The sequence below is a fragment of the Saccopteryx bilineata genome, chromosome 8 (genome assembly GCF_036850765.1).
Source record: "Saccopteryx bilineata isolate mSacBil1 chromosome 8, mSacBil1_pri_phased_curated, whole genome shotgun sequence".
Taxonomy (NCBI): Eukaryota; Metazoa; Chordata; class Mammalia; order Chiroptera; family Emballonuridae; genus Saccopteryx; species Saccopteryx bilineata.
The window spans coordinates 42,524,029-42,545,136 of NC_089497.1; the positions used below are offsets into that span (position 1 = coordinate 42,524,029).

The window sequence follows — 21,108 nt, forward strand, 5'->3', positions numbered from 1 at the left end:
ATTACCCTTCATATTTCACAACTTAAGATATATTTGTATTTGGGGAATGTTATTGATGTTACTAGGATTTTAGACACAAGATTTAATCTTATCAAGTGAATAATTGATGTGGAATGGCAGGCATATTTCTTTGTAGATATTTCTTGGCTTAACTTTCATTCAGCAGATTATGTGCCTACTATGTACCAAGCAGTGTTGAACTGTACTAGGAGTTGGGAATAGCAGGATGAAGAAATAAAGATTCAACTTCTGTCCTCATGGACCTTTTGTAATTGAGATAGGGGTGGGGAAACAAGAAATGGAAGGTCAACACTAAACAGATACACAAATAATTAATTGACCTGGAGATACAATAAAATAAAACAGATTTTAATTTTTACAGTGTTGTGAATGGAATAAATTAGTTTCTCTTGTATAAAAAGAGAACAGGGCCCTGGCCGGTTGGCTCAGCGGTAGAGCGTCGGCCTGGCGTGCGGGGGACCCGGGTTCGATTCCCGGCCAGGGCACATAGGAGAAGCACCCATTTGCTTCTCCACCCCCCCCCTCCTTCCTCTCTGTCTCTCTCTTCCCCTCCCGCAGCCAAGGCTCCATTGGAGCAAAGATGGCCCGGGCGCTGGGGATGGCTTCTTGGCCTCTGCCCCAGGTGCTAGAGTGGCTCTGGTCGCGGCAGAGCGACGGCCCGGAGGGGCAGAGCATCGCCCCCTGGTGGGCAGAGCGTCGCCCCTGGTGGGCGTGCGGGGTGGATCCCGGTCGGGCGCATGCGGGAGTCTGTCTGACTGTCTCTCCCCGTTTCCAGCTTCAGGGAAAAAAAAAAGAGAACAGGCACAATGAAAGAATTATAATAAGAATTAAATATTTGTGTCCATTGAATCATAATAATACACAGAATAAATACATGAAAACCTTGATTATTCGGGCTGCTCTTCTGGTGACACTTCTAGCTACCTTCTTTTTTTCCTCTCATGACTTCTGAAAGAATAAAGTTTATGCAATAGTTTAAAACAGATTTATTGCCTGACCTGTGGTGGCGCAGTGGATAAAGCGTCGACCTGGAATGCTGAGGTCGCCGGTTCAAAACCCTGGGCTTGCCTGGTCAAGGCACATATGGGAGTTGATGCTTCCTGCTCCTCCCTCCCCCTTCTCTCTCTCTCTCTCTCTCCTTTCTAAAAATTAATAAAAGAAAAATTTAAATAAAAAAAAATAAAACAGATTTATTTAATGTCTTGATATTTATTGTAAATCTTCTGCAGGCTGTAATACACTTTTAGTCATAAATGGCTAGTTAATTTTTGCTTTAGATATATTAAAACTGGGATTGACGTATTATATGGACACAATTGGAAATCTATTACAACCACTGTGTGATGATAAATATTTAGCATCCAGTTTTCGAGGAAACACCTAATTTAACATTTGCCCATTTCTTTGACATAAATAACTTCACCATGATCAATTTCAGGCTGCTGATGTGATGTTGTTGAACACAAAGTTTGGGAGAAATGTACAATCAGCTCCCCAAATCTGTATTAGCTGATGCCCACACATTTTTTGAGTTAAATTTCTGGGCAGTGAAAACCTCCAACAGTGCCTGTATACTGCCACCCAGTGACAGAAGAGGACGACAGGCTAGCAAACTATTGCCCTCAACATTTATAGGCTAGTTAACTCATAAAATATTTTAAAGCACAGATTGCGGCCCTGGCCGGTTGGCTCAGCGGTAGAGCGTCGGCCTGGCGTGCGGGGGACCCGGGTTCGATTCCCGGCCAGGGCACATAGGAGAGGCACCCATTTGCTTCTCCACCCCACCCCCTTCTTCCTCTCTGTCTCTCTCTTCCCCTCCCGCAGCCAAGGCTCCACTGGAGCAAAGATGGCCTGGGCGCTGGGGATGGCTCCTTGGCCTCTTCCCCAGGCGCTAGAGTGGCTCTGGTCACGGCAGAGCGACGCCCTGGAGGGGCAGAGCGTCGCCCCCTGGTGGGCAGAGCGTCGCCCCTGGTGGGCGTGCCGGGTGGATCCTGGTCAGGTGCATGCGGGAGTCTGTCTGACTGTCTCTCCCCGTTTCCAGCTTCAGAAAAAAAAAATACAAAGCACAGATTGCTAGGTGCTATGGGATACATCTAGGGAGGGGAGAAAAACTGGCAGCCCAACTACAGAATAAGCGTAGTCTAATAGTCTTGTACAGAGCTATTGTACCTGTGATATACTGGATGCTGTAGTGCAATTTCAGTTTGTAGATTGAAAATCAGTGATGATTATATATCATGGCTTTCTTTTCTTTTAAAAAGGTGGGTAAATATTAAAGCCTGAGTAGTTTGTATGTAAACTCCAGACTAGAATAAAATATGCTTAGAACAAATTGACAAAACAAAATAGAAACTCTTTGATATCTATGAAAATTTTATTTTATTATTAAGTGTTCCCATTTTGACCTGAATTTTATAGCCTCTTCAAATGTAGAAAATATTTTCCATTCCTATAAACTTACCCAAACTATTGCACATTCTCAGACAACATTCATCATCACTATCTGCCTCTATTCTTGTAAATAGAAGCAGGTTATAGAAACTGGGCAGTTAATCAGAACCCAAGATGATAATTTTTGGCCTAAATTCCAGCCATTGTTTTGGGTACTTGTTATTTGCTTAATTCTGATAAAAAAAAAAATAGATGATCAAGGCAAGGGTCAAAAACATTTATATGGGATTTATGGTGATTTAGAGATAAAGAAGATTGATAATATTTTGACATACACATAAGGCTCCAGTAGATGTCTACTGCTTGCACAAAACCAACTCCTATAATATAAAGGTATATATGTTGCTCATTATTGCTAACAGTAATCATAGTAATGCTTTTGAGGTACAAAGGTTGGTTTCCCTAAGAACCAAGAGCACCTCTTGGTAACACTATACGATTCACCTTTAGAAGAGCCCTGCATGTTATGAATTTGAATCAAGTTCCAAAATGAAAGCACAAAATCAAGTGGGTTCTTGAGAGTGTTGCCATCTGTTATAAGGTATGAACAGACTTCCCAATAGCAGCATCGGTGACACTCCTTAATCTTGAGATATTTTTCCCCCATCAGAAGCCTTTGGATTATTAAAAAACGTTCTGTTTTTATTGCTCTGGTTCTCAAAAAAAAGGTTAGTAATGAGGGTGTTGAAATGCAAAATTAAGTTTTGACATGTTTTGCCTCTCCTTTAAAGTGAGGGATTTATTAGAGTCCTAAAATATGGGGCTTGTTTTGATTGGTTTCCTTAAAATTTTAATCATGTATTTTACACCATTTCTCAATAAGTTGCCATATTTATAACTATTGAACAGAAGTCCCCTTTCTTCATTATTAGCAACACCTTTAAAAGTGAGAGTTAAGAATTTTGTTTTCAGGGGATTTATAGTCTAAGTGGGCAAATAGTATAACCTCTTTCTATTATGTTTCTTGATTCTGATATTTGAGAAATACATTTAGAAAAATCTCAGCCTAACCAAAATTTTTAACATATATAAATATTTCAGGGGGCTGGATATAAAGTTTGGTCTTTGAATCTAAATGTCTTCTCACTGTATTTCAGCCAAGAAATAAATTCTTTAGCAAAATGTCTCAGGGAAGGGTGGGTCTAATGCTAATTCTTTCTTGTAGAAAGGTGGTTAAGATTCTTGAAGAACAGGCTCACCTGCTTGTCAAGGTGGAGCTTCATATTTCAAAATCACCACACAGAAGTAAATCTTGTCTCATATTACATCCCACATATCCGTAATTGGAAGGTTGAAGGAATCTTCTTAAGTAGAAACTGAAATGAAGTGTAGCAAAGTATAGTTGGCAGAGAAAAACCTCTAAAAAATTTATATAATAAATGACAATACTGTATGAAATGGCTACTTTGTTGTACTCACTGGTATATTCCTAATGTCTGACACAGAGCCCAGAGGAGAAGAGTTGCCCAATACCTATGAGATGAATGGTTGACTGGATTAATGGAGATTTACTGAGATTTCTACCTTAACTTTGTGCCTAAAATTAGAGAAAACAATCCTACTCAAGTGAACATAGTTTGAGTTTGTGATTGTAAACATTTCTTAACATGAACAAATCATCTCTTTTTTTCTTCTCAGTATTTTCTATACAAATTTCCTGAAGATGTGGACTCAGTTATCATTAAAGTTGTGTCTAAAATGGCTTATCCATGTTCTGTTGTCTCAGTCCAGAATACAATGGTGAGTCTCAATTACTTATCAACCTTACAGTGTGTGGAGTATCATATTGTCTCAGGAGCAATAAAAGAGAAGGGTGGAAGACATGTCTATGTATCTCCTGCAAAACTGCTAAATAATAAGAACAGTATCTTAGGCAATCAATGTTTGAAGACATTAGTTTGGGGCCATAGAGAATAGTTAATTCCTCACCAAAATAAACAAAGGGAGGGAAGGAGGCAGGAAGGGAGGGATGATCATGACAAAGTACAAGGAAGATAAAGTTTTAGACTACAGAGCAAAATAGAAACCTACCATTTGTTCTAAGTTTTTAAAATGGCAAACTGTATGATTTCAGTTATAGGTGGAATAGAAAACAAAAAAGTAACAAACAAAACAAAAACAAAAACAAATGCATAGATACAAACAACAGAATGGAAAGGGAGTGGGGGGGAGGGTGAATTGGGTAAAGGGGGTAAAATATAGGCTAACAAAAATAGCTAGACTCTTGGTGGTGAGCCTGCAATAGAGTATACAGATACTGAATTACAATGCTGTACACCTGAAATTTATAGTGTTATTAACCAATGTTACCTCAATAAATTTAATTTAAAAATTTTTATTGTATCATTAGGCACTTTCTGTCTCTTAGGGTTTTAACAAAAAGGGAAAGGTATTATAAATTTTAAGACAGCTTTTCAGTTCTCTTTGATATAAAGTTATCTTGACTTTAGAGGATGAGTCACCAACTTTTGGGAGACCAATGACTGTTCTGGGGGTTTATGGCTTAGTAAGGAACGCCCTGCTCCGTATGTGTGGTATATGCAGCATGACATGGTATGACAAAACTGATGCTTTCCTTTCTGTCCCTCGTGTGCACTACAGTGCCCAGTGTATGATCTTGACCACAATGTGGAATTTAATGGTGTCTATCAGTCCATGACTAAGAAAGCTGCCATCACACTACAGGTGAGATATCATTTCTGTGGTCACTACTGCTAATGACAGTGTGTCAGTTTACCGACTGAAAGAGCATCAAGCCTGACCTGTGGTGGCGCAGTGGATAAAGCGTTGGCCTGGAATGCTGAGGTCACCGGTTTGAAACCCTGGGCTTGCCTGGTCAAGGCACATATGGAAGTTAATGCTTCCTGCTCCTCCCCCCTTCTTTCTCTCTCTCTCCTCTCTAAAACAAATAAATAAAATCTAAAAAAAAAAAATGAAAGAGCATCAAAAAGGGATTGCCATTCATGGTGTGTCCTGCATCTCTTCCTTTTATGATTGGTTTTTAAAAAAAAAGATTGCTGTGCCTGAAATCAAGCTTGGGCAATGGTGAGACTGACCTGTGGTGGCGCAGTGGATAAAGCATTTACCTGGAATGCTGAGGTTGTTGGTTCAAAACCCTGGGCTTGCCAGGTCAAGGCACATATAAGAAACAACTACTAAGAGTTGATGCTTTCTGCTCCTCCCCTCTTTCTCTCTATCTCCTCAATTAAAAAAAAAAATCTATAAAAGTAAAATCTTCACCTGACAGTTAGTAGTGCAGTGGACAGAACATCGGCCTGGGATGCAGAGGTCCCACGTTCAAAACTCCAAGGTTGCTAACTTGAACATGGACTCATCCTGCTTGAACACAGACTTGCCAGCTACAGCGCAGGGTCGCCAGCTTAAGGTTGGGATCATCTATATGATCTCATGGTCATTGGCTTGAGCCCAAAGGTCGCTGTCTTGAAACCCAAGGACACTAACTTGAGCCCAAGGTCACTGGCTTGAGCAAGGGTCATTGGTGTGGCTAGAGCCACCCAGTCAAGGCACATATGAGAAGCAATCAATGAACAACTAAAGTGACGCAACTATGAGTTGATGGCTTCTCATCTCTCTCCCTTCCTATCTGTCCCTTTCTGCCTCTCTCTCTCTCTCTCTTTCTCTTTCTCTCTCAAAAAAGAAAAGAAAAAAAAAAGCAGCTTGGGCAATGGTGGACAGTCTACTCTGCCAGGTGCCCCATTCTCCATGAGAAATCTTGGGAACACATGATGCAGTGGAAAATGTATCTGACAGATTGCTTAGAAAGGTAAAGGCAGAATATTTCAGTCTACTCAGTGGGGGATGCCGATTTAGGGTAAGGTTTATCTTATCCATTTAAAGCAATTAAACATAGTCAAATAATGATTTGTACCAATAATGGTAAACAAAAGAAGACTTCCACTCTGGACAGAATGGACAATTTCAATGGAATATGACCAAAGCAGCAGTTTCCCCTTTCGGTATTTGTAATTAAACTATTTCAATGTTGATTGTATAACAAAAATATACACACATTTTTTTCTAAGACATTCTGTTCCTGACTTTCCGGTGGTAATACTTGAGGGATCTGTGACTTAATCTGTTTTCTATGGTAAGGTGATACTGTTTGTTAAATAACAGCAAAGAATGAAGAGAGGTTAATTCTAATTTTAAGTATCATACCTAAAAACTTCTATTAGTCCAGCTTTAATTTTCTAGAACCTCGGATTTGATACTCCAGGTATCTGCTCTTGTTTTTAATATTTATTTCTTCTTTAGCATCCCAGGATTATATGATCCCAAATATGGTTACAGAAAAGTAACCATAGACAGGAACTCATATTTTACATCAGCTAGGACACTAAATTAATGATGTACAAAAGCATATCAGTACGCCTTTACTTTGAATATTTTTGGCAATGAATTGTCACTTCTCTTTTGGGCCCATGATTCAATCTTGGGCCATTTTCTCAGTGATATCAGAAAACACGATACCAAAAATTTCAGGATGTTAAAATAAAACAGAGTTGTAGAATTAAAATAGAGCTTATATATTAGTTTGCCAACCATGGTTCATTCATGAATGCATAAGGAAACTGGGACACAAAGAATCACACTTAGAGAAAGTCAAAGCCAGAGCTAGCTCTAGTCTCCTGACTTGTCTTTCCCCCTGTACTAACCTAGGTATTTCACTGCTGACAGCATGACTTTTAGGAAAGTCACTCATCATTAGATTTTAAAATAATCAAAACAATATAGTGAATTTAAAACGGCTCTAAAAATAAAGTTTATTAATTTTAAAAACAATACATGAGTACTAATTATTAAACATAGGCCATTGGCATATTATTGATGTGGTGCCTGTTACAGTTCTAAGCACTCAAGTGGGCACCAGACAGACTGAAATTATAGTAGTGCATCTCTTTATCTTAATTTCTTGGATGTAGCAATTATTATTTAACTGTGGATAAAGCAGAGTAGATCATGGCTATGTGAACGTCTTTTAAAGAAGTTAGGAGGCAAGGGGGGACTTTGTTTTTCTTCTTTTTCCTCTTTCTTTCTGTCCCCATCCCACTATCTCACTGCCAGGATTTGCCCCCTTCTTCTATCTTTCTTATCATAAGAACGTATTATAAGATTGTTATGTCTTATGCAGAAGAAGGATTTTCCAGGCGAGCAGTTTTTCGTGGTGTTTGTGATAAAGCCTGAAGATTATGCCTGTGGAGGATCATTCTTCATCCAGGGTAAGAGACAGTGAAGAATACTTGGCTAGATAAACCTGACCAAGGGAAAGGGAAGTCAAAATCTGACTTTGGCCTTTTACAAACCATTTCTAGTTCCCACTCACTGAGGGTAATCAGCAGTGACTTGATAAGGCAGTCTGAGAGATACTTGAGAAAAAAATAAAGTGAAGAAAATGATAGGTCGAAAGGTATTAGTGAGGGATACTGCAAAATGTCCCTTAGTGCATTCCATCATTTCAGAATCGTTTGCTCCCTCAGACCGTGTGAAGTTGGCTCTTTACTCAGCAAATATTTGCTACGAGGAAGTTATGATTTGTGTACGGTAGACCAAGGTCCATTTTCTAAGATCAGTTTAGTAGCCAGCAGTCATGGAGCTACTTGTATTTCTCAGTAGTCATCATTTCCACAAGGATGTGCAAGGAAAACTGAACTCTTAACTTTGGACCTGGCCAGTTGGCTCAGTGGTAGAATGTCAACCCAGCATATGGATATTTGATTCCTGGTCAGGGCACACAGGAGAAGCAACCATCTGCTTCTCCACCCCTCTCCCTCACCCTTCTCTCTATTTCTACCTCTCTCTTCCTCTCCCACAGTCATGGCTTAGTTGGAGCAAGTTGGCCCCGAGTGCTAAGTATGGCTCCATGGCCTCACCTCAGGTGCTAAAATATTAGCTCAGTTGCTGAGCAACAAAGCAACAGCCCCAGAAGGGCAGAGCATCACCCAGTAGGGAGCTTGCCTCATGGATCCTAGTTGGGGCACATCCAGGAATCTGTCACTCTGCCTCCCTGCTTCTCACTTAAGAAAAAAAAATTCTCAACCTCAGTTACCAAAATTGTACCTTGCCAAGAGAGCAAAGTGGGAGAACTTTGCTCTCTCATTTGTGTCTGTTAGTGCTACTAAAATGCACCCAAGCAAAGGCCAGATTGAAAGTTTAACCAAAAGGGGTTAAACTTTAGATTTGAAGGTTTGGGGATTAAGTTTTCTTCTAGTTTTGCTAAAAGGAAATTCAGCAACCAGAATTCATTTTGAACAGTTTTTTGAACAACTGTTCGATGAGAGCCAAGAACCTGATATCTAATCCATTTTGCCTTGTTCTTTTTTACCAGAAAAGGAAAACCAAACCTGGAATCTACAACGAACAAAGAACCTTAAAGTGACCATTGTTCCTTCAATTAAAGGTCAGAATTGGCTCTAGAATTTAGTGGACAGATTCCTATGGCAGGCAGTTGATCTTGTAATTCAATACTAGCATCATCCTTCCAGAGAAACAATGTAAGAAAACTAATGTTTACCATAGAGATAGAAGAGTGAATCAAAGCATTTGGTTAAATCTCTTAAAGAAAGAATGGCAACTCAATTATGAAATTATACAGAGGAACTTGTTTCCCAGCTTCCCCTGGGAAGTTGTCACTGTGAAAGGCAGCCACTTATGGATAATGTCTGGGTGACCTCTAATAGCTTTGTTGCTTTAAATGGAGATATCTCAGGACCTAATGAATATGACGGAGATAGGCCTTTGAAGCTGTTTTGTCCCAGACATGGTCTTCTTCTCCTGAGGACATTTTCACTAAAGTTGTTTCTCTTTCCTCAGAATCCGTTTTTGTGAAATCAGTTCTTCTCAGCTTCCTCATCTTCTTCTCGTTCTATTTGGGATGTCTGCTGATTGCATTTGTTCATTATATCAGGTAGGTCGAGAGTGTCAAGAAATGTTAACCTCATTACCTGTCTATGCTTAGGAATTAAAAACAGCAGGCTTTAGAACCATTTTGCCTGAACTTGTCCAAAAATCACACAGCCACTGTGTGACTTGGGACAAGTTGCTTACCTCTCTGTGTTTCAGTTTTCTCATCTGTAAAACTGAACAGAGTAAGTGCTGGTAAAGTGTTAGTTTTTTTCCTAGGAGTTAGTTATTAATAGCAGGAGTAATATGCTTTGATACTATGTTGCCAAGTGCTTTTTTACTGTGGTAGCATCATTTTTCCAGTAAAATGTCCCATAAGAGAGAAAAAAAACAAGATAATCATGCTACAATTTGACCAAGAAAATGCCCTTTCAAAAAGTTCAGAGCCTCTAATAAAAGGAGTTCCAGTCTTCCTCGCCTCCCTCAGCAGGCCTGAACCTTGAGCATTCCATGTGGTTTCATAGATACCATAAAAGAAGGGCAGCAGGTTTACAATAAACAAAAGTTCTTTCTCCTCTTGAACATGTAAAGAAAATAAATCCAGCATGGAGTTTTCAGATTATTGGGTAAATTCCCATCTGTGGAAAAACCTCATGGCTACTACAGTGTTGTAACTATCTCAGTGATACAGACCTCTCTCTGACTCAAGAATAACTACCTTTTGTGACTTTTATGAAGCTTTTCAGTTAATAAACAGACTTCAGAAACCCTGGGATTATCACTGGTCACATCTCGGCCAATCTGAACACCAAAACCATTAAGGAGAATAATGAATTTTAAATCATTAAGAGAAACAGAAATTCATGAATCCATATCGATGAAGGAAGGGAAGGAGGGAGGAACAATCTAAAACTTGCAGATAAAAGGCCCTGGCTGGTTGGCTCAGCGGTAGAGCTTCGGCCCAGCATGTGGATATCCCAGGTTCAATTCCCAGTCAGGGCACACAGGAAAAGCGCCTACCTGCTTCTCCACCCTTTCCCCTCTCCTTCCTCTCTATCTCTTCCCCTCCCACAGCCAAGGCTCCATTGGAGTAAAGTTGGCCAAGTTGGCCCTGGCACTGAGGATGGCTTCATGATCTCCGCCTCAGGTGCTAGAATGTTTCCGGTAGCAGCGGAGCAATGCCCCAGAGGGGCCGAGCATTGCCCCCTGGTGGATCCCAGTAGGGCGCGTGCAGGATTCTGTCTTGTCTGCCTCCCCGCCCCCCATTCTCACTTCAGAACAATGCAAAAAATAAAATAAAATAAAACCTGCAGATAGACGTCCAATGAATTCAACAAACTAAAATAGGTACACATTAGGGAAAGGAGTCGTTAACAAAGACTGACAGTGAAAAAGAGGGCTTTTGTCTACAGCACAATGCCAAAGGCTGACATCAATATGGAGAGTGTTGGAATTGAAAAATCATAGTTTTGCATAGATCGAGTTAAGAATCATTAATGGATACTAAAACTAGGAATAAAATATGATAACGATCAAGGTATTTTCATGACCTTAAAGAATATGCCCACAAGCTGCTTAGTAGTTGTAAGGGGGAAAATAGTAACCATACAGTGAAGGAATCAGACAACAATTGACTGATTAATATGACTATCAAAATTAATATGAGGGCCTGACCAGGCAGTGGTGCAGTGGATAGAGCATCAGGCTGGCATGGGGAGGACCCAGGTTAGAAACCCTGAGGTCAACAGCTTGAGCGCAGGCTTATCTGGTTTGAGCAAGGTTCACCAGCTTGAGCCCAAGGTCACTGGCTTAAGCAAGGGGTCAGGTCACTCGGTCTGCTGTAGCCCTCCCCCAGTCAAGGCACATATGAGAAAGCAATCAATGAACAGCTAAGGTGCCACAACAAAGAATTGATGCTTCTCATCTCTCTCTCTTCCTGTCTATCAGTCCCTATCTGTCCCTCTCTCTGTCTCTCTCTGTTTCTGTCACATACACACACAAAAATTAATATGACGAAGGAAAAGATGAGCATTATGACACTCTGAGAAGGACACAACATCACATATACAGTAGAAATCCATATTTTGAATATAATTATAAGGAAAATAATAATCATTCTATTAAAATGTGTCAAAAAACAAAGAAAGGCCACGGAAATGTTCCAGATTGAAGGAAACTAAAGAGATATGACAATAAAAGACAATACTTGATCTCAGATTGGACCTCTTACTAGAAGAAAAATATGCTATAAATGGCATTATTGGCTCGACTGACAAAACTGTAATACAAAGAGTAGATTAAATAAGAATATTATATATATTAATTTTAAATTTGCTGAATTTTACAACTATACTGTGGTTATGTAAGAGAATATCTTTATTCTTTGGAAATATTTAGGCATAAAAGTTCATGGCAGGTAATTTACTTTAAAATGGTTCAAAAACTTTATATATTTATATATACATATATATATACACACACACATACATACATAGAGAAGAGACAGAGACTGATAAAGCAAATGGAGTAATATGCTAACAATAAGTAAATTCAGGTAAAGGGTATAAGGGATCTATTCTTATTCTTACAAGTCTCTATAAATTTGAAGTTATTTCCAAATAAAAAGTTAAAAGCAGAGATTCCAAGATGGCGACAGAGTAAGCCAACGTTCCAACTGCCACCTCCCAGGACCAAACTGGATTACAACTTAACTTAAGAACAGTCCTCTTGAAAAACCATCTTTGGACTAAAGGAAGAGGAGTCTATAACCTAGGATCACAGAAGAAGTCACACAGAGACTGGTAGGAAGGGTGGAGACATGGAAAGGGCTGCCCCACTCCCAGGAGCAGCAGCAGGTGAGGGTCCGGAGGGACTCTCACTGCAGGGAGGGTCACCCTAAGAGGGGACGGTCCTAAGTCCCAGGCCCGGTGCCCCGGCCTAGAGACCCAGAGCCTAGAAGAGATGCCCACACAGCATTTGGCCGTGAAAAGCATCTATCAGTGAGAGACAGAGCCCTCAGAGATGCAAGCTCAGTCTTAAAGGGCCCACACAGAAAATCTTGTTCACAGCCACTTACCCAGGGCTCAGGTGGAGGGAGAGCTGAGAGAACTAGAGTTACCTGAGGAGAGTATGAAGTTGGTGGCCCAGGGAGAGACACTGTGAGGGATGGCCACCAGAACCCCGGTGCTGAGTCATTCTCCAAGACTTCAGTCGCCACCTTTCTTGGGTGGTGCAGTCCCCTCTGAGCAGCACCAGCCTGGGGGAAAGCAATTGTCCTGCCCTTGGGAGTCTCTCCTGACATACTCCATAGAGACTGGCCGTTCTGAGAAGCCAGGAAGCAGGGGGACATCAGTGACTTAGTTTTCTGGCGTTGAGGCTGGAGGTTTTCCTAGCATGGTCCTAAGTCTAAGACTGGTGCTTTGGCCTCCCGGGAGACTCAGTAGAAACAGTCTGACATGTGGGCAGACCACAGCCCTGGGTCTCAAAAGCCACACCCACCAGATTCCTGGGGCCACACCCTACTGAGGTCTGTGAAAAAGCCTGGGCAGTTGGACACCTGGGGCCGAGGGTGGAGCCACATCCTAATCCCTGAATTGACCCAGACTCGAGACTCTTCCAGAGGTTTTATTTCAGTGGCCAAGCCTAACAAGCAGCCAACAGACAGAGGCTGCAGAAGGTGCCTATCAGGGAAACCTTGGCCTTTTGTTGACCTTCCCCAGTACCAATGTGGGTAAAAGCCAGCCTAGCTGTGCAGCTTGGTGTTTCCATGAGCACCTGGGCCCAGCAGAGGCAGCCACAAATTCTGGATTGTTTGTAGCTCCAAGAAGGTTGCTGAGGGCCAGTCATGGGCAGTGTCTTCCACTGGTCTGCACCAGGTTCCCTCCTGGGAGGCCCAGGGCTGGCACATCCAGTGGCCAGCTACAGAGAGCACCGGTTCAGGACCTAACAACCCATGCTGGTGGCATGTTCTAAGGGAGAGCTCATCAGACACAACTGGCCCAGCTGAGGTGAGTTCCACTTTCTGTGATCAGCACCCGCATAGTGTCTTGTGTGCAGTGGATAGGGTAGAGCTTCACAGTCAGCCAGCCCAGGTCCCTGATATCCGGCCCCACTGGGCTAGGTACCACAGAGGGAAGAGAGAGAGTCTTGGAGCATGGACATTGAAAAAAGAAATCAAAGAAGATACAAACAAGTGGAAGCATATACTGTGTTTATGGATAGAAAGAATTAACATCATTAAAATGTCTATACTACCCAAAGCAACCTATAAAGTCAATGCAATTCTTATTTAAATGCCAATGGCATACTTCATAGATCTAGAACAAATACTCCAAAAACTTAAATGGAACCAAAAAAGAACATGAATAGCCTCAGCAATCTTGAAAATGAAGAACAAAGTGGGAGGTATCACACTTCCTTATATCAAGTTATACTACAAGGCCATTATAATCAAGGCAGCTTGGAACTGGCATAAGAACAGGTATACAGATCAGTGGAACAGAACAGAGAACCCAGAAATAAACCTACACCTTTATGGTCAATTGATATTTGACAAAGGAGGCAAGAATATACAATAGAGTAAAGACAGTCTCTTTAATAAATGGTGTTGGGAAAATTGGACAGATTCTTGCAAAAAAATGGCATAAGTTGGTGGTCTTGTTTCATTCAGAAAAATAAACTCAAAATGGATAAAAGACTTAAGTAAGTAAGTCGCCATAAAAATCTTGGAAGAAAACATAAACAGTAGACTCTCAAATATCTCTTGTAGCAATATTTTTGCTGCTATATCTCCATGGGCAAATGAAATAAAGGACAAAATAAACAAATGGGACTATATCAAACAAAAAATTTTTTGCACAGCAAAAGACACCATTAACAAAATAAAAAGACAACCCACACAATGGGAGAACATATTCACCAATACGTCTGATAAGGGATTAATAACTAAAATTCATAAGGAACTTCTAAAACTCAACACTAGGAAGGTAAACAATTCAATTAAAAAATGGGCAAAGGCCAGTGCCATGAGGACTTTTCCTGGATGTGGACTTTTCTGGACTCCTGCTCCCTGTGACAGCTCCTAACAGACTGAACTGTGGTTGGGTTGCATTTTTCAGGGATTTGGCATGGTGATGGGGCCAACTTGGACTGGGTGAACATGTTAAGGACACTACTCTTTTATGGATTCTTGCTGTATTGGCCAAGAGTTTGCTTAAAGGCTTTTAATCACTGTAAAAAAAATATAAGACTGGATAAAGAAGATGGGGCACATATACACCATGGTATACTATTCAGCTAGAAGAAATGATGACATTGGATCACTTACAGCAGAATGGTGTAATCTTGATAACAGTATGTGGAGTGAAATAAGTGAATCAGAAAAAAACAAGAACTGCAGGATTCCATACATTGGTGGGATATAAAAACGAGACTAAGAGACATGGACAGGAGTGGGGTGGTTACGGGGGGTGGGGGGAGGGAAGAAGGGAGAGGGGGAGGGGTACAAAGAAAACTAGATAGAGGGTGACGGAGGACGATTTCTCTTTGGGTGATAGGTATGCAACAGAACTAAATGACAAGATAACCTGGAAATGTTTTCTTTGAATATATGTACCCTGATTTATTGATGTCACTCCATTATAATAAAAATTTATTTATAAAAAAAAGTGGGCAAAGGAACTGAATAGAGACTTCTTCAAAGAGGACATACAGATGGCCAATAGACATATGAAAAGATGCCCAACATCACTAATCATCAGAGAAATGCAAATTAAAACCACATGAGATATCACCTCACACCATCAGAATGGCTTTCATTAACAAATCAACACAGAATAAGTGCTGGTGAGGGTGTGGAGAAAAGGGAACCCTCCTGCACTGCTGGTGGGAATGCAGACTGGTGCAGCCACTGTGGAAAACAGTATGGAGATTCCTCAAAAAACTTAAGATGAAACTGCCATTTGACCCAGCTATCCCACTTTTAGGAATATATCCTAAGAATACCAAATCACTGATTCAAAGGAAGAAATGCACCCCCATGTTTATAGCATCATTGTTTACAATAGCCAAAATCTGGAAACAGCCCAAGTGTCCATCAGTGCACGAGTAGATAAAAAAGCTGTGATACCTATACACAGTGGAATACTACACAGCCATGAAAAAGAAGGAAATCTTACCTTTTGCAATGGCATGGATGGACCTGGAGATTATTATGATAAGTGAAGTAAACCAGGCAGAGAAAGACAAATATCATATGATCTCACTTATATGTGGAATCTAATGAACACAATGAACTGAGGAGCAGAATAGAGGCAGAGGCAGGGTCACAGGGAGCAGAGGGACAGCTGTCAGAGGAAAGGGGGATGAGGGGATGGGATCAGAGAAGGGAAAGGGATTAGTGAAATTATATATACATAACACATTAATACAGATAACAGGACAGCAAAACCCAGAGGGAAGCAGGGTAGGGAGGGAGGGAGGAGGTAGAGGGGGACAAAAGAGGTGTTAATGGGGGCATGTTGTTGTGGGTTAAGGGTGTTATATTGAGTGAGACACTTGAATTCATGTTAACAATAAATTTAAAATTTTAATAAAATTATATATGTAAAGTTTAAAACAAAAGCTTCAGCCTACAGGCAAATATTATACCTAGAAAGTACATACATTATCAGCTCAATTAATTTACCAGATCACAATCACTAACATGTAACAAGTACCTGCTTTGTACCAAACCCCTCTAAGCAGATGATCTCATCTAACGAGCCACAACAATGGGTAATAATAGTATTGTCATCATTTGACAGTTAAGGAAATTGAGGCATAGAGAGATTAAAAAATTTGACTAAGAATTAACCACCAGTAAATGAAGGAACTGGGATTTGAACCCAGGTAGCCTGGCCGTAGAGCCTTAGCTCTTAAGCAGGCCAGTCAAAGTGGGTCTAGAGTGGTCAGGGCATGTGAAAGAGGGCAGACCAAACACCTGACATCCCAGTATGGATTCGATTGAAAAATGGTTCATAAAGCTTGCAGTTTTGACTCAGATGAGGGTCAGTGTCATGGAAAAAGAAGTTCACCTTGGCCCTGGCCGGTTGGCTCAGCGGTAGAGCATTAGCCTGGCGTGCAGGAGTCCCGGGTTCGATTCCCAGCCAGGGCACACAGGAGAGGCGCCCATTTGCTTCTCCACCCCTCCCCCTCTCCTTCCTCTCTGTCTCTCTCTTCCCCTCCCGCAGCGAGGCTCCATTGGAGCAAAGATGGCCCGGGCGCTGGGGATGGCTCTGTGGCCTCTGCCTCAGGCACTAGAATGGCTCTGGATGCAACAGAGCGACGCCCCAGAGGGGCAAAGCATCGCCCCCTGGTGGGCATGCCGGGTGGATCTGGGTCAGGCGCATGCGGGAGTCTGTCTGACTGCCTTCCCGTTTCCAGCTTCGGAAAAATGAAAAAAAAAAAAAAAAAAAAAAAAAGAAGTTCACCTCTTCTGCTTCTCTTAGGAAGACTGTCTCTACTCCTGATGTTTTAGATTTTAGGAAATAGAGTATCACTTCTTTAGTTAGTTAGCAGGCATAGTCAACATGCAAACAGAGAGAAGCTTAAATTAGTAACTGAATATCAGTCTCTCTATAGTGTTATTCAACTTACTGAAGCAAGCACAGTTTTTCAAAGTTGTGGTAGAAGGCTCTGTTGAAATCTCTAGCTGCCAAATTATTTTGCTACAGTCAGTTGCATGAGTAGAGATTCTTTCTGAATATAGACAAACTGAAAATATAAAAAATCTGAAGACATAAGAACTATTTGTCATGCTAAATAGAGTAATAGATGAAGGGAAATGCTAATACAACTCTTCTTTCATTAAAATAAGCAAAAATAATAAAGTTTCTTAAGAAACCAAATGAAATTAGTCCTGAGCCTAAATCCATTTGCTCAGTGAGTCCCCTGTACCTTATTATTAATCTATGTGTGGTTTTCAGTACCTGCTATGAGATCAGGATGAAAACACTGGTAAGAGACATAGCCTGGCCCTCAGGGAACTTAGAGTCCAAAGCACTTATATGCTATATTGACTTGAATACATGACTACACACCACTCTCCTCCCATTCCCCAGACCCAATCTATTCAACAAGTATTTATGGAGCTCCCACAATGAGTGTGCAGGCCCTGGTTCAATTACTACTGCATAGATATGCTCTTGTTTGCTTCTCTCAACCACCCTGCCAAACATTAAGTCTAACTGCTAGATCCTCAGTGCTTGTCCTTCTCTTGACTCTTGTATTAGTCATCTGCTGCCACAATAATTCTGCATAAAAATCAACCATAAAAACTTCAGTGGCCTACATCAATAAATATTTAAGTTCCCTCACAAATCTATGAGTCAGAACTGGGCTCAACGATCTCAGCTGGATGTGGTCATAGAATGCAACCAGCCGCAGGTCATATAGTCTTCTAGACTGCCCTCAGTGGCCTTTGGTATCTCTAGCCCTAGTTTATTGTATCTCCAAGAGAAAAGAAGAGTGCAAGGCCTCCTTGAGATGGAGGTTCAGAAGTGTCTTGGTATTACTTCCCCCTCATTCTGTTGGTCAAAACAAGTCATGAGGCCAGTCCAGATTTAAGAAGTGCAGATATAAACTCTACTTTTGATTGAAGGAGCTGGATACAATGGTTGAGGTGTAGCCATTTTTCAATCAGTCTAGCATAGTTCTCATGTACTATTTTTTCCTTTGCTCACTGGGTACTGCCTGCCTTGCTCTAGCTTTGTAAATCATTGAACTCCTCTAATGAAAAATTATATCAGCTGCAAAACCTAGGCAAGTGTGGGTAAAAGCTGTTAATACAAACAGACAATCCAAACACACCATCTTTTATGAGGCCATATAATTGCTTGCCAGTTAATATCACTAAAATTGTTTTTAAAAGGGGACTCCACGAGAGCCTCATTTGCTAACTAGAACACAATGTAATTGCTGTCCTTAGTGATATGCCTTTTTCATTCAACAAATATTTAGTTATCATTTCCTTCGTGTCAGGGCCTGTCCTAAAGGCTAAGGATACAGTGGCGAACAAGATCATCTGTAGCTCTGCTCTAACAGAGCTTACATGGTACAGAGGGGAAATATAGAAGTAAGCACTTAATAAAGAACATTTCAGCTAGTAACCGAAGGAGAATAAAGAGTCTAGTGTCATAGAGAATGATTGGATTGAGGAAACTAGTTTAAATTTTATTTGTTCAGAAAAGAAGGCCTTGCAGAATCAAGACTTGAATAGCAAGAGGGAGCCAGTGATGTGAAGATCTGGGGAAAGAGTGGCCCAGGCAGAGAACAAGAGCAAAAGCCTTGAGGCAGTTTGTTTGTTTGCTGTGTCTAGGGACAAAAGAAGTATAGAGAAAAGTTCCTCCACCAACCATTCCAGGATTAGGAGTGTGCCATTAACAGAGCCCCATCTGGAAGTACATAAGAGCGTTTACCAAAGCCCAGACCCCAACCTTCCTCCTCCTCCACTCCCGCCTCACATCTAAAAGGGAGAAGAGGGTAATTCACATTTTGATTTTTGATAGACGTTCCCAAATGGTACATAGGTTTTTTTTTTAATAACATATTTGAGATATACTTCACAGACCATAAAATTCACCCTTTTAAAGTTCAGTGATAGCTCGGTTTTCATCCGCAATTGGTGAAATCCGAAACTGATGAAAACTGAGGCAATTATTTTCATATGGATCAATGTGAATCCAACTAATTCGTTCTAGACACTCCAAAATACATACCAAAAACACATTTTATAGAGAATAAATGTAGTGTTTGATACTAAAAACAATAAGAAATTAATATAAAGTGAATATAAAAGACTAATATAAAGAACAAATGTACATTTAACATGGCATTTACCTTTCTGAAGACTCTTCTTGGTGTATGGAAGACAGCAAGGAGGGGAGAGAGAGGTGCAGATACTGTATATGCAGTAATCACTTACATGTAATTGTAGTATTAGCACCCACAATCAATAAAAAAAAAAGCACAAAAACACTGGAAAGCAATGGAATTGCTTGCCTAGATGCATGGAGTGATGTTCACACAATGAGAAACAATGCCACACTGAGCAGGAGAATGCATGGGTCACCCCTCATTTTCACAAAATTAGCAGCAAGGTCATGTGGCCACGCTGACAAAATCTGAGGCAACCGATGAAAACCGAAACAAATTTTTCACGGGAAAACATCGGCGAAAACCAAAACCGAAGCTAACTGAAGTCAATGAAAACTGAGGTATTACTGTATATGACTCAGAGATTTTCATTATATTCACATTTGCACAACCATCACCATTATCTAATTTTCATTACCTCCAAAAAGAAGCCCTGAGTTCACAGAGATTGCAAGATACAAGATCAGCATACAAAAAATAAAATGGACGTCTATACACTAGCAATGAACAATTTGAATATGAAATTAAGGAAATACTTTTATTTATAATAGCATTAAAATAATAAAATACTTAAGAATACACTTAACAAATTACATATGACTTGTACATTGAAAACTACAAAACATCCTTGAATGAAATTAAAAAGGACCTAAATAAATGGAAAGATGTCCCATGTTCATGGATTGTGAGACTTAATATTGGTAGGATAGTGTAGTAGACAGAATAATGGTCCCCCAAAGATATCCATATCCTAATATCTAGAACTTAAAAATGTTACTTCACATGACAAAAGAGACTTTGCAGATGTAGTAAAGTTATAGAGATTGTCCTGCATTGTTCATATGGGCATAATGAAATCATAAGGATCCTTATAAAAGGGAGGCAAGAGGGTCAAAGACAGAAGGAGATGTAATGAGAGAAGCAGAGGTTGGAGTGATGTACTCTAAAGATAGTGGAAAGAGCCATGAGTTAAGGAATGCAGGTCACTTCTAGAGGCTGGAACAAGCAAGGAAATGGATACTCCCGAGGAGCCACAAGAAGATATACAGCCCTGCTAATATCTAGATTTTACCCACATAAAACTCATTATGGAATTCTGACATCCAGAAATGTGAGATAATAAATTTGTGTGGTCTAAATCACTAAGTTCTGATAATATGTTATAGCAGCAATAAAACTCATGATGGTACTCCCCAAATTCATCTATAGATTCAGTGTAATCCCAATGAAAGTCCCAACTGACTTTCTTATGGAAGTTGACAAACTGATCCTAAAATTCATATGAGAGTGCAAGGGACCCAGAAGAGATTAAACAATCATTTAAAAAAAAAAAAAAGGACAAATCTGGAGGTCTTAATTTCCTGATATCAAAACTTATTACAAAGCTACAGTAATAAACACTCTGGCACTTACAAAAGGAAAGAAAAATAAATCAATGGAATAGGATTGAGAGTTCAGAAATAAAACCTTACACTTACATTCAATTGAATTTTGACAAAGGTACCAAGACAATTCAATGGAGAAAGGATATTCTTTTCAACAAATGGTGTTGAAATAACTGGGTATACACATGAAAAGAATGAGGTTGTATCCCTACCTCGCACCATATGAAAAAAACAGAATAGATCAAAGATCTAAATATAATATAAGAACTAAATCTGTAAAACTCTTAGGAAAAAAAACATAGGTGTAAATCTTTGTGACCTTTGATTAAGGCATAGTTTCTTAGTTAAGACACAAAAAGCACAAGTAACAAAAGAAACATAGATAAATTTGACTTCATCAAAATTAAAACTTTGTGTTTTTAGAAGACATTATCAAGGAAGTGAAAATACAACACATAAAAATTGAGAAAATATTTTT

The 21,108-nt window shown here is 40.2% G+C and overlaps 1 protein-coding gene across 5 annotated transcripts in view; it reads left to right on the forward strand.

Annotated features, from left to right (window-relative positions):
- SIDT1 (SID1 transmembrane family member 1) overlaps positions 1–21,108 on the forward strand; it is a 103,857-nt gene that overhangs the window by 47,535 nt on the left and 35,214 nt on the right. For 4 of the 5 annotated variants that reach the window (XM_066241299.1, XM_066241300.1, XM_066241301.1 and 1 more), the window contains exons 5-9: positions 4,111–4,212; positions 5,074–5,157; positions 7,625–7,712; positions 8,819–8,890; positions 9,304–9,397. In XM_066241299.1, the coding sequence (XP_066097396.1) occupies positions 4,111–4,212; positions 5,074–5,157; positions 7,625–7,712; positions 8,819–8,890; positions 9,304–9,397 (440 nt within the window). Of the gene's footprint in view, positions 1–4,110; positions 4,213–5,073; positions 5,158–7,618; positions 7,713–8,818; positions 8,891–9,303; positions 9,398–21,108 lie in introns of those variants that run through there. The other variant, XM_066241302.1, reaches the window with a different exon arrangement.